Genomic DNA, 14,285 nt, shown 5'->3' on the forward strand with positions numbered 1-14,285 from the left:
TGGAGATAATGTGAGTAAACATGTGATCCCACAATATTTCAAAGAAAGGAATCACAGCAATTGGAGGTCATTCAAACAGAGCATGTTGTCCCTCACAGTGCTATCAAAACAAAATGTAATGAGGACCAAGGGAATGGATGTCTCACAGGGGAAATGTTTCAGGGAAGAACTCCTAAGAGGTAAACAGTTTTCTACAAATCTCTTGACAATGTTTGAAAAAACTCTATCAAAGGAAATTCAGCCAATAACATAACTGATGCAAAATTCAAGACACTTAAGTAAAGAAGTCACAATCTATAAAGAGCCTCCAAGGGCAAGAGGTCTCATAGATTATTAAAATAGGCAATGTATCAATCCCTTAGAAGACTTTAATTCCACTCCAAAGCAGAGATCCAGTCAGATCCAGTCACACATCATCACAAGCCGAGGAGATGCTCTGAAAGACACTTTCTTCACCTGTTGGGCTATTCTACCTGAGAAAGACCAGTCTCCTCCAAGATTTTGCTGCCGTGTCCATGTGAGTTGAAGAAGAAAAACATTCCTAAAGCCAGGTCAATTCACACTAGGAGCACAATCTTAATTTCCAGACTTTAAAAGTTACATTAACTTTGTTGACAATTGTATTCAATCTCTCTTTTCCTCCACCTTTTTCCTTGCCTCATCCTCTACTCAACAGAGTTAAAAAGTAGGCATATTAATTTTTAATTAAATTGGTCTTTCTCCAGACTTGGGAACTTTCTTCTTTTAATTGAATTTTAAACATATATCTTTTCTTTTCCCAATTTGAGGGAGGTAATAAAGCCAGGTCAATTCCCAATAGTAGCAAAGACTTAATATAAATATAAGTGATTCATCAGATTCAGCATTACCAAGCAACCAAGGGATGGGATCCTTAACTCTTCTTTTCCCAGTGATGAGCACACTTAGTCAACTTGCTTGAAGGTTAAATAATAATGAAGATTAAATATGTTTGAGATTAGTGTTTATAAAAGGGTATTTCTAGTGGTAGATCTATCAATGTTCATATCTCTGTTTAAAGTTTAATCTAAATATAGTTTAATTTTTTGTTTTTTCTTAAGAATTATAAAATGGTTAAGTTAAAGCAACAAGTAAAAATACAAAAACAACCACTATTTTGAGGGAAAATTCTTTTGGAACAAACTATTCATCAAAGGGAGTTTTCAAATAACATCTGACTCAGATGTTTAATTTCTTTAAAGTATTTTTAAGAATCTCATTTGTTGAAAGGCAAAAAATGTCTTAAAATAACAGCATACTAAAGGTCATATCCGATACTAATCAATTCTATTATAATCCAAAGCATCAAAATCATTAAACTACTTTTTGATACATTTAAATAACATTCTAGAGCAAACAGAAAGCATGGATAATGCCTTAGACTTTGTTTACACTGAGAATAGACTCCCATTGCTGAAATGTATGTGACATAAAGCATGAGAAATGTGATCACACAAACAAACAGGTTGCAGGATAAATGGAAACTGACAATATCCATTCAGTTAACCAGTCGGCTAGCAGGTATTTATTAATTAACTTACAGTTGCCAAGCACTGGGCAGGTGCTGCAGAAACATAAAAAGAACAAAAGAGACTAGGTTTTGGTTGTAAAGGAGCTTTTAACCTAGTGGAAGAAACCGATGAGCATTTATGCAAATAGCTCTTATCACACTGTACTGCAATGGCCTTTTATAATATAAACTCTTATCTGCCAGAAAACTGTTTCCTAAGGGAGAACTCTTCCTAAAGGAGGTGACAGCCAAAGTGAATCCTGAGGAATGAGGCTGTTAGACGAATCGGTCAACTCCAGGAAGTGTAGGTCCAGAAAAAAGAAAGCTGTGGTTCCCCGAGGGAACCAAAGGAAAAGAGACTGTAGAAATATATGCAAGGGTCAAATCACAAAGGTTCTTGTAGATCATGGAAGGACATATTTTGAAGATAAGTCAGAGACAACAATAAGGATAGTAATTGTGGAGTAATTGTTCTGAATTGCTCCATAACAGGGGAATCCACTTCTCTGTGATCCCGCCTGGGGCACAGATCCATCAAATGCACTAAAACTGATATTCAGACACAACCCTAGGCCTTGGCTTTCAACACTTATGTGTAGTGTTTCCCAGTGAAGAAACATTTCGGGGCACCTCGAAAGTAAGCAGCCTCTGAGGACTTGTCTTGCCAAGCAAACCTAAATGATTGATGGCAAATGCTTTCTACTTAAAATAAAAATCCTTTGTTTACCTCCTAGATTCTCGTAATCAGACAAAATCATTCCTTCACCACCTCCCTGACTTGTATTTCCTTTGTCTGACTTCACCATTCATCCTAGCAGACTATAAAAAGGCATGGGAAACACCAAAAACACATCCCTGGACACCGTGGTGACAGATTTCATTCTCCTGGGCTTATCTCACCCCCCGAATCTGAGGACCCTCCTCTTCCTAGTCTTCTTCAGCATTTACATCCTGACTCAGCTGGGGAACCTGCTCATTCTGCTCACCGTTTGGGCTGACCCAAAGCTCCATGCTCGTCCTATGTACATTCTTCTGGGCGTGCTCTCGTTCCTGGACATGTGGCTCTCCTCGGTCATTGTTCCTCGTCTGATATTGAATTTTACTCCTGCCAACAAGGCGATCCCGTTTGGCGGCTGTGTGGCTCAGTTGTATTTCTTTCACTTCCTGGGCAGCACCCAGTGCTTCCTTTACACCTTGATGGCCTATGACAGGTACCTGGCAATATGCCGGCCCCTGCGCTACCCCATGCTCATGAATGGTAAGTTATGCACCATCCTTGTGACTGGAGCTTGGGTGGCTGGCTCCATCCATGGATCTATCCAAGCCACCCTGACTTTCCACCTGCCCTACTGTGGGCCCAACCAGGTGGATTACTTTATCTGTGACATCCCAGCAATATTGAGACTGGCCTGTGCGGACACTACTGTCAATGAGCTTGTGACCTTTGTGGATATTGGGGTAGTGGCTGCCAGTTGCTTCATGTTGATTCTGCTGTCCTATGCCAACATAGTCCATGCCATACTGAAGATACGCACCTCTGGTGGGCGGCGTCAGGCCTTCTCCACCTGTGGCTCCCATCTCACCGTGGTCACAATCTACTATGTCCCCTGTATTTTCATCTACCTCAGGCCAGGCTCCAAGAGCCCCCTGGATGGGGCAGTGGCCGTGTTTTACACTGTTGTCACTCCGTTACTGAACCCCCTCATCTATACGCTGAGGAACCAAGAAGTGAAGTCTGCTCTGAAGAGAATCACAAGTGGACGGGCCGCAAGTGTAAATAAGTGACTATAGGCTCAGGAACTACCTACATCTTTGTTGCTATCACCCTTTTCAGCTACTGCTGCATGTGGCAAACGTTCAACAAACTGTTAATGAATTAAACTTAATTCTATTCAGAAGAAACTACTGCACTGTTTGGATTCATAATCTCTTCATCTCGTTAATTTTTTTACATTTTTTGTTTACATATATGGATATGTTACTTCCACCACCTCTATTTTGTGGTATAAGAAAATGCCTTGTCAGAGGTTGAATAGAATGAGAATGTGTTAGCCTCTTCAGAGTTATATTATGCCAGAAAATGCAAAAGAGAGGAAAATGACATAGTGTTGCCCTAGCCCCTTTTCATTCTTTTTGTCCCTAAACCCTTGACTTCTATAAATTCTGTTTCTTTGTTTCTGCATGGCATTAACATTTATATGCACTTGAACTTGAATATACTGAGTCATGTATGTATCCTTCCTATCCCTCACTCTTCCCATGTGCTCTGACATCAAATTCTGTCCCCTTCACTTTTAGAATGCCTCTCTTGATTCCTAAAAAATATTTTGTCCTTTTCCTCCTTATTCACCCCACAGTTAAGATTATCCTTCTGAAACATAGAATTTGTAGGACTCTCCAATAAATGTAAAATAAAACCAGACTCCTTAATCTGGAATTTAAAGTCCAAAAACTATCTGGACCCCACAAACCTTATCTCCCAAGACATATCGACTCTTCTTTCCCTCTCCCATCCTCACTAATTTACTGCCAATCCTTGCGCATGCCCAATACTTGCTTGTCACCGCGCAAGCTCTCTCCTCTATATGGAATACACTGCCATCCAAATTCATATTGTCCAAACATTTAAGGACTTTTCTTAGAAGAGTGTCAAACCATGCCCTCCAAATTTAAAAATTCGGATTTAATGAGGATCTTTTATGTTTCTTTCAACTGACCTCCTTCAATGCCCTGCATCCCTGAGTACACATGCAAATAACTCTTAAGCCATATGAATGGTACTGATTTCCCAAGAGAAAATAGATGGTCCACTCAAAACAGGATAATTTGAGGAGGGTTTCTTTGCACAGGGACTGTTTACAAAGATATGGTTGTATGGGGCACCACAAGGAAAAGTTGAGTAACCTTTGGCTTAGTGACACTCAAATTATTAACCATCCCTAGACCAGATAAGACAGAGGAGGGGATAATTAGGAGAGCTGGGAGAAAAAGGGGCACATTACTTCCCCAAGTCCTCTCCTCCAGAGCAATGACACACGATAGATATCTAGGTGTTCCTGAGCTACCTATGTAACAGTGAACAGTTCACCACTGAGATAGGGTATACTCATGTTGATCAGGGTATTCCCTACCACCATTCTTTTGGTTTATTGTTCCAGGAACTAGAACTAAAGAGAGTTTAACTGACACAGTGAGAACATGCTCCAGACATCTGAGTATCAGTATGGCTCTGGAAACTACACAGATACCACAAGGACTAGAAAATAACTGGACAATAGGATGTTCTATCTTACTCACACAGAGGGGTACAGAGAGCACCAACACTCTCAAGTCAAAGGACACTGAAGCTGGATTCATCCCCACATACTCAAAGAAACAAGGCCAAGAGCCCTGGCCAGTTTGGCTCAGCGGGTTAGAGCATTGGCCTAGAGACCAGAGAGTCCCAGGTTAGGTTCCCGCTAAGGGCATGTACTTCGGTTGCAGTTTGTCTCCAGCCCTGGTTGGGGTCGTGTGGGTGGCAACCAGGCCATGTGTCTCTCTCACATCAATGTTTCTCTCTCTCTTTCCCCCTCTCTCCCTCCCACTCTGTCGGAAGATAAATGGGAAAAAAAAAAAATGCCCCTGGGTGAGGATAAAAAAAAAGAAACAAAGCCGAGATGCTCAAAAATAAGAGCTCAGGAAGCTTTACTCTATACACAGTAGGTCATTGAATTAGATGCGCTTAAAATTCCTCCCATTCCTGAGAATCTATGTTTCTTTTTTTTTTTTTTTTTTTTTTTTTTTTATCCTCAACCGAGGACATTTTTCCATTTTTTGTTCAGATAGAGCGGGAGGGAGAGAGAGGAAGAGAGAGAGAGAGAAACATCGATGTGAAGGGACACATCGAGTGGCTGCCACCCGCACGACCAACCAGGGCCGGGGACAAACTGCAACCGAGGTACGTGCCCTTAGCGGGAACTGAACCCGGGTCTCTCCGGACCGCAGGTCGACGCTCTAACCGCTGAACCAAACCGGCCAGGGCTCTATGTTTCTTTTATGCTGTGAGATTTTCATCTGAACACCCTGTAGAGCCAGGGTTTGAATGTAGAATTTTCTGACTCCCAAGTCTGTACACAGCTACTGCTCTTTCAGTGGGACATCTGACATTCTACACAGCTTCATTCCTACCTTCTGATGGTGACTTGCTCCAGCCCTAGCACCCAACTTTCTTCCAGGTGGAAATGGAAGCAGTTGCTCGGTCAGCTAGAAGAGAGAAATTCTACTGCCAGACATGGAAAGAGGGGTGATGCTCCTTCTTGAAAATCTCTGTGGTTGAAAATCATGTGGTTTCAGAAACTTAACACTTTAGGGGAAAATAGGTATGAAAACAAGATCCCAATGAACCTACATAAGTCCTTATGGACAGTGCTCATAGTCGCTGAATTAAATACGAGGATAGTCAACTGAGTAAAGAAAATATTCACAACTTACATGTCTGCAAATTTATGGTAGTTGATATTGTACAGTTCATTTTAATTTACCATTCACTATTTGCTGCAAGTCTTTTACACTCTATTACCCTAATCATTTCAATGAGGTGTTTGAATTTTAATTTTTAATTTTTGCTAATACCACACATCGTTTGCTTTGGTGTTAGATCCTCCATTCAAATTTTCAGTATTGTTTGATGGGGTCTCCCACTATGAACCCAGATATTTTTGAGTAATTTGAAAGATTCAGATTCTTTGGATAACTTGACTTGTAGTCTTACTATATAGCCCTTACTCAGCTTATAACTAATTTACATCATACATTTTCTTAGAAATTTTATTGAATTTATTACAGTGACATTGGTTAATAAAATTATAGAGGTTTCAAATGTACAACTCCATAATACATCATCTATATATTGTATTGTGTGTTCACCACCCCAAGTCAAGTCTCCTTCCATGTGCTATAAAATTATAGCAAGCACATGACATCAACATGGCTTTTATACTTCTCAGTTTTCTTCTTCTAAAAGAAAATGAAGTCCACTGAGGGTCAAGGGTATTTCCCTCATACTTTCAAAGGCATGTTTTCTAAAAGATCTATTCTTTCTCTATCTTTATTAGAATAATGTGCAACATGAGTGCAGGGGTCTTTTACTCAGTTATGCACTCCAAAAATTGAAAGAGAGCCTGGCATATATTAGGTGTTTAAGAAAATAGTTGTTGCATGAAAAAATCCACTTTACCTTTATTTCCTGGCTCCTACCACCAAGTCTGTCTTATTCTATTTATCCCAAAAGGATGACTGAAAATTAGCTGGTGGAGAAATTTAAATGGGGGGGGGGGCATAGAAATAAGTATATGTACTCAGATGTAGAGAAAGAGGAATTCACATATAGGATGGGGGATTCTGTATTTCCTTCTATATATAGAATGCATAGGCTATAATGTTTAACAAACATCAAAAACTTTGGGTAGCATACTAGAATTACAATTCAGAAAAAGAAAATCTTTAAATTGGATACCAGAATTTACTGTTCTTCATGTTCACCATTCCGTGTTTTCATGGACATTCCTTACTGGACATGCCTTTCTCGCCCCCCCTTCCACCTCATTGCATGACCTCACTCTTCTGTCCATGGAGAGGAGTTCGCCTTCATCTTCTCATCGCTCCTTAAGTCCACAGACGCTTCACTCTCCAAAATGTTCCAACTTTGGAGCACAAAAAAATTTAAATAATATCAAAATAATTCCTCTAATAAATATAATAACAGATTTTACAATTAAATGGAATCTTAATATTTCAAGCTGAGGCATTTCCCTTTACTTCACAAATTTTAGAGCCTTCCAGGGAAAAATGAATACGTATATGATTTGCTATTGCATAAACAAAAGTACTCACCAAGGAGTCCTTCCTTTGAATACAAAGCTTTCTCTAAAAACAAATTCTATATTCCATCCTTAGGGCCACAGGATAAATAGATTGGGGAGGGAAAGGGGGAGGGACAGAGAGAACAGGTTGACCATCTTTCTGTCAATCCATGGTTCAGAAATACTAGAATTCACTTTCAGAGCCCTCTGTTACAGTATTCTAAACAAGTTTAAAATTAGAGGTACAAGCAAGCACACACTCAGAAAATGCCAGAACTTCTCAAGCCCACCCATGTTCATTATGTTTGTCAGAGAAGACAGGAAAGTATGGGAAATGACAGCGTGGCAGCTGGAGTCACATCAAAGTCGCCACTGTGTGCAGTGACTTTCAGACCAGAGGCCAAGGACAGGAACTGTAGATTCTAGCTTGTGCTATGCTGGCAATGTTTAAAAATTGACTCCCCGAGGGACACTGACTCCATCCCGGTAGGATTGCGAACATGCTCCAGACATTTGAGTATAGTTGTTGCATGAAAAAATCCACTTTACCTTTATTTCCTGGCTCCTACCACCAAGTCTGTCTTATTCTATTTATCCCAAAAGGATGACCGAAAATTAGCTGGTGGAGGAATTTAAATGGGGCGGGGAGCATAGAAATAAGTATATGTACTCAGATGTAGAGAAAGAGGAATTCACATATACAGAATGTATAGGCTATAATGTTTAACAAAGATCAAAAACTTTGGGTAGCATACAAGAATTACAATTCAGAAAAAGAAAATCTTTAAATTGGATACCAGAATTTAGTTCTTCATGTTCACCATTCAGTGTTTTCATGGACATTCCTTACTGGACATGCCTTTCTCGACCCCCCTTCCACCTCATTGCATGACCTCACTCTTCTGTTCCATGGAGAGGAGTTCGCCTTCATCTTCTCATCGCTCCTTAAGTCCACAGACGCTTCACTCTCCACAATGTTCCAACTTTGGAGCACATGTTCGTTATGTTTGCCAGAGAAGACAGGAAAGTATGGGAAATGACAGCGTGGCAGCTGGAGTCACAGCAAAATCGCCACTGTGTGCAGTGACTTTTAGACCAGAGACCAAGGACAAGAACTGTAGATTCTAGCTTGTGCTATGCTGGCAATGTTTAAAAATTGACTCCCCCAACTCCCCCACCTGGAAAAAAAAAGCTTTTGTTTGCCCATTTTCATGGTTTAAATACTCCTACCACAGTCAACTTCAAACTCCAACATGACATCATTGCATGTGACAGTACACCACTGTATAGTATTTCCACCATAAAGATATTATAAATATTAATAACTTTATAGATACAGTAAAAAACTTAGAAAATGAGTTTTGAATATTATTACATTTTAAGGTAATTTATTTAATTGAAAGTGTACATTAAATTTAATAACAAGTTTAACACAAAACTCCTGAAAATTTAACAGTAAGCCATTATAAGACAGTACAAACACACTCCAGCACACAACTGATTTCAAATAAGTTTGTGGGGGAGGAAGTCACCCTACAGTTTCAGATGGGTCAATCCTAACCTGCATGGTCCAAGTTGCCTACCAAACCCCAACAAAGAGAGCAAGTATCCAATGAATACGCCGACCATTTGATACCATCCTTGTCTCTACTGCCATGAAACAATGGAATCATCAAGACCTTAAACTGGAAGTGACTCAATTTTACTCCACTGACCTAAATTTATGGATTTTTTATATCAATGTTCAGAAAGGTAGAAACATGTAGAGAAGATTAGCTCAATTATTGAAAATTAAGTACATTTTCAATGCATTTCTGGAGATGATGTGAGTAAACATGTGATCCCACAATATTTCAAAGAAAGGAATCACAGCAATAGGAGGTCATTCAAACAGAGCATGTTGTCCCTCACAGTGCTTTCAAAACAAAATGTAATGAGGACCAAGGGAATGGATGTCTCAAGGGGAAATGTTTCAGGGAAGAACTCCTAAGAGGTAAATAGTTTTCTACAAATCTCTTGACAATGTTTAAAAAAAACTCTATCAAAGGAAATTCAGCCAATAACATAACTGATGCAAAATTTAAGACACTTAAGTAGAGAAGTCACAATCTATAAAGAGCCTCCAAGGGCAAGAGGTCTCATAGATTATTAAAATAGGCAATGCATCAATTCCTTAGAAGACTTTAATTCCACTCCAAAGCAGAGATCCAGTCAGATCCAGTCACACATCATCACAAGCCGAGGAGATGCTCTGAAAGACACTTTCTTCACCTGTTGGGCTATTCTACCTGAGAAAGACCAGTCTCCTCCAAGATTTTGCTGCCGTGTCCATGTGAGTTGAAGAGGAAAAACATTCCTAAAGCCAGGTCAATTCACACTAGGAGCAAAATCTTAATTTCCAGACTTTAAAAGTTACATAAATTTGTTGAAAATTGTATTCAATCTCTCTTTTCCTCCACCTTCTTCTTTGCCTCATCCTCTACTCAACACAGTTAAAAAGTAGGCATATTAATTTTTAATTAAATTGGTCTTTCTCCAGACTTGGGAACTTTCTTCTTTTAATTGAATTTTAAACATTTATCTTTTCTTTTCCCAATCTGAGGGAGGTAATAAAGCCAGGTCAATTCACAATAGGAGCAAAGACTTAATATAAATATAAGTGATTCATCAGATTCAGCATTACCAAGCAACCAAGGGATGGGATCCTTAACTCTTCTTTTCCCAGTAATGAGCACACTTAGTCAACTTGCTTGAAGGTTAAATAATAATGAAGATTAAATATGTTTGAGATTAGTGTTTATAAAAGGGTATTTCTAGTGGTAGATCTATCAATGTTCATATCTCTGTTTAAAGTTTAATCTAAATATAGTTTAATTTTTTGTTTTTTCTTAAGAGTTATAAAATGGTTAAGTTAAAGCAACAAGTAAAAATACAAAAACAACCACTATTTTGTGGGAAAATTCTTTTGGAACAAACTATTCATCAAAGGGAGTTTTCAAATAACATCTGACTCAGATGTTTAATTTCTTTAAAGTATTTTTAAGAATCTCATTTGTTGAAAGGCAAAAAATGTCTTAAAATAACAGCATACTAAAGGTCAAATCTGATACTAATCAATTCTATTATAATCCAAAGCATCAAAACCATTAAACTACTTTGGTCAATCAATACATTTAAATAACATTCTAGAGCAAACAGAAAGCATGGATAATGCCTTGGACTTTGTTTACACTGGGAATAGACTCCCATTGCTGAAATGTATGTGACATAAAGCATGAGAAATGTGATCACACAAACAAACAGGTTGCAGGATTCATGGGAACTGGCAATATCCATTCAGTTAACCAGTCGGCTAGCAGGTATTTATTAATTAACTTACAGTTGCCAAGCACTGGGCAGGTGCTGCAGAAACATAAAAAGAACAAAAGAGACTAGGTTTTGGTTGTAAAGGAGCTTTTAACCTAGTGGAAGAAACTGATGAGCATTTATGCAAATAACTCTTATCACACTGTACTGCAATGGCCTTTTATAATATAAACTCTTATCTGCCAGAAAACTGTTTCCTAAGGGAGAACTCTTCCTAAAGGAGGTGACAGCCAAAGTGAATCCTGAGGAATGAGGCTGTTACGCCGAACCGGTCAACTCCAGGAAGTGTAGGTCCAGAAAAAAGAAAGCTGTGGTTCCCTGAGGGAACCAAAGGAAAAGAGACTGTAGAAATATATGCAAGGGTCAAATCACAAAGGTTCTTGTAGATCTTGGAAGGACATATTTTGAAGATAAGTCAGAGACAACAATAAGGATAGTAATTGTGGAGTAATTGTTCTGAATTGCTCCATAACAGGGGAATCCACTTCTCTGTGATCCCGCCTGGGGCACAGATCCATCAAATGCACTAAAACTGTTATTCAGACACAACCCTAGGCCTTGGCTTTCAACACTTATATGTAGTGTTTCCCAGTGAAGAAACATTTCGGGGCACCTCGAAAGTAAGCAGCCTCTGAGGACTTGTCTTGCCAAGCAAACCTAAATGATTGATGTCAAATGCTTTCTACTTAAAATAAAAATCCTTTGTTTACCTCCTAGACTCTCGTAATCAGACAAAAACATTCCTTCACCACCTCCCTGTGTTGTATTTCCCTTGTCCGACTTCACCATTCATCTTAGCAGACTATAAAAAGGCATGGGAAACACCAAAAACACATCCCTGGACACCGTGGTGACAGATTTCATTCTCCTGGGCTTATCTCACCCCCCAAATCTGAGGACCCTCCTCTTCCTGGTCTTCTTCAGCATTTACATCCTGACTCAGCTGGGGAACCTGCTCATTCTGCTCACCGTTTGGGCTGACCCAAAGCTCCATGCTCGTCCTATGTACATTCTTCTGGGCGTGCTCTCGTTCCTGGACATGTGGCTCTCCTCGGTCATTGTTCCTCGTCTGATACTGAATTTTACTCCTGCCAACAAGGCGATCCCGTTTGGCGGCTGTGTGGCTCAGTTGTATTTCTTTCACTTCCTGGGCAGCACCCAGTGCTTCCTTTACACCTTGATGGCCTATGACAGGTACCTGGCAATATGCCGGCCCCTGCGCTACCCCATGCTCATGAATGGTAAGTTATGCACCATCCTTGTGACTGGAACTTGGGTGGCTGGCTCCATCCATGGATGTATCCAAGCCACCCTGACTTTCCAACTGCCCTACTGCGGGCCCAACCTGGTGGATTATTTTTTCTGTGACATCCCAGCAATATTGAGACTGGCCTGTGCGGACACTGCTGTCAATGAGCTTGTGACCTTTGTGGATATTGGGGTAGTGGCTGCCAGTTGCTTCTTGTTAATTCTGCTGTCCTATGCCAACATAGTCCATGCCATACTGAAGATACGCACCTCTGGTGGGCGGCGTCAGGCCTTCTCCACCTGTGGCTCCCATCTCACCGTGGTCACAATCTACTATGTCCCCTGTATTTTCATCTACCTCAGGCCAGGCTCCAAGAGCCCCCTGGATGGGGCAGTGGCCGTGTTTTACACTGTTGTCACTCCATTACTGAACCCCCTCACCTATACTCTGAGGAACCAAGAAGTGAAGTCTGCTCTGAAGAGAATCACAAGTGGAGGGGCTGCAAGTGTAAATAAGAGACTATAGGCTCAGGAACTACCTACATCTTTGTTGCTATCACCCTTTTCAGCTACTGCTGCATGTGGCAAACGTTCAACAACCAGATGTTAGTTTAAGCTTAATTGAATGTAATTCTACTAGAAAGAAGCTTCTCGTACTATATTTAACCTCAATAAATTGGCTAGAACTGTTTTACACTTTCATGACCCATCTTTCAGAAGAAAGCACATTCTACACAAATGTCAAATATGAGGACTAAATGCTCTATCTAGGAGGAGAGGGGATTATTTCAGGCAAATTTGGGGGAAACTAGCATAATGTCGTCCCATCACACTTCGTACATTTGCTTCACTCCTAATTTCCCAAGCCACTAGACGTTCAGGATTGCTTTGCTCATGTCAAAGTAAATCTATCCGCCCAGACACTTGGTGTGAATCTCTGTGTGGATTGTCTGTGTTTCCTTCCAGCTCTTTACCATCTCCCATGTAGTAATTCACCAAATTCTGTTCACTCTGTCTCAGGAATGTCTCTCTGGCTTTCTAAGTGGTCCTCTTGTCATCTCCACCCTCATCCATATTGCTACCAGAGTTTATTTTTTGAAACATAGAATTCAGCGTGTGATTTCTCTCTTTGTGAATATTCACCGGCTCTCCACTGAATATAGATAGATAAAACCAGACCTCTTAGTTTGGAATTGAAAGTCTCCCACAATCAGATCCCAACATAACTTATCTCCTACGAAATCTCTACCTCTCTCTTCCCTCCTGGCCCCATTAATTTACCTGCCATTCTTTAAACATTCTCCTTACTTGGGGGCCTCTGAGCCTTTACTTAAGATATTCCTATTTCAGAAATACTCTTCATATTGTTAAATTGATGGGTTATGCTTCCTTTATGGCCCAGGAAAAATTCTTACTCCTACAAGAAGTTCTCCCTGTCAGAACTTCTCTCTTCCTCCCTGTTCGTATAGTCCTTTGAATAGTAGAATAACACTTATCATATGCTGGCCTGTATTGTAGTTTAGATCAGAGTCCCTGGAGAGCAGAAAGAATGTTTTATTGGTGTTTGTGTTACAGCTCCCTTTTCCCTAATATCTACTAGTAGGCACTGTGATAGAGATAGGTGACTGCCACCAAACTCCATTCACTTCTTCCCTCGTCAGAGAACTTGAGCTAGCATGTGACTGTCCCACTATGAACATTTCCCAGTCCCTTCCGCTTGCAGTCAAGTGTATTTCTATATCTAAGTTCTCCCAAAGTGAATTGAGGAGAGTTTATGTATATGCATGATATTTCCAGACCTAGCCCTCAAAACTGGCCCAGGAATTTTTCATGTTCTTTTCCTGCTTGGAGGTGGAATGCCATATGACAGGACCCAGGTCCATCAGCAGTACTTTGTGACCAAGTGGAGATGAGTCACCTGCCAAGCTGAACCCTCACCTCAGAATTTTAAGTGAGAAGGAAATAAGCCTCTAACTTCTTTAATCCACTGACTTGTCATTGGATTACTTTGTTATAGTAGTTCACCGCATCCTAATTAACATTCAATTAACAATTTTTGAAAATTAAAACAGCACCAGGAAAACCCTGGCCAGGTAGCTCAGTTAGTTGGACTATCATCCCATATACCAACAACTTGCAGGTTAAGTCTCTGGAGGGAGCACACACCTAGATTGTGGTTTCAACCCTGGCTGGTTTGGCTCAGCAGTTGGAGCATCAGCCCGTGGACCAGAGAGTCCCGGGTTCGGTTCCCGCTAAGGGCACATACTTTGGTTGCAGTTTGTCCCCAGCCCTTGTTGGGGTCA

At 40.3% G+C, this 14,285-nt stretch overlaps 2 protein-coding genes across 2 annotated transcripts; both read left to right on the forward strand.

Annotated features, from left to right (window-relative positions):
• Window positions 1-2,359: 2,359 nt before the first annotated feature.
• Window positions 2,360-3,313, forward strand: LOC118615879 (olfactory receptor 10G2). The gene has a single exon (XM_036241156.1). The coding sequence runs from the start codon at window positions 2,360-2,362 to the stop codon at window positions 3,311-3,313; it is 954 nt and encodes a 317-aa protein (XP_036097049.1).
• An 8,235-nt stretch (window positions 3,314-11,548) lies between these two features.
• On the forward strand, window positions 11,549-12,508 carry LOC118643265 (olfactory receptor 10G2-like). Its single transcript, XM_036281266.1, has one exon. The coding sequence runs from the start codon at window positions 11,549-11,551 to the stop codon at window positions 12,506-12,508; it is 960 nt and encodes a 319-aa protein (XP_036137159.1).
• The last annotated feature ends 1,777 nt before the right edge of the window (window positions 12,509-14,285 follow it).

This window comes from Molossus molossus, unplaced genomic scaffold, assembly GCF_014108415.1.
Source record: "Molossus molossus isolate mMolMol1 unplaced genomic scaffold, mMolMol1.p scaffold_m16_p_1, whole genome shotgun sequence".
Classification (NCBI taxonomy): domain Eukaryota; kingdom Metazoa; phylum Chordata; class Mammalia; order Chiroptera; family Molossidae; genus Molossus; species Molossus molossus.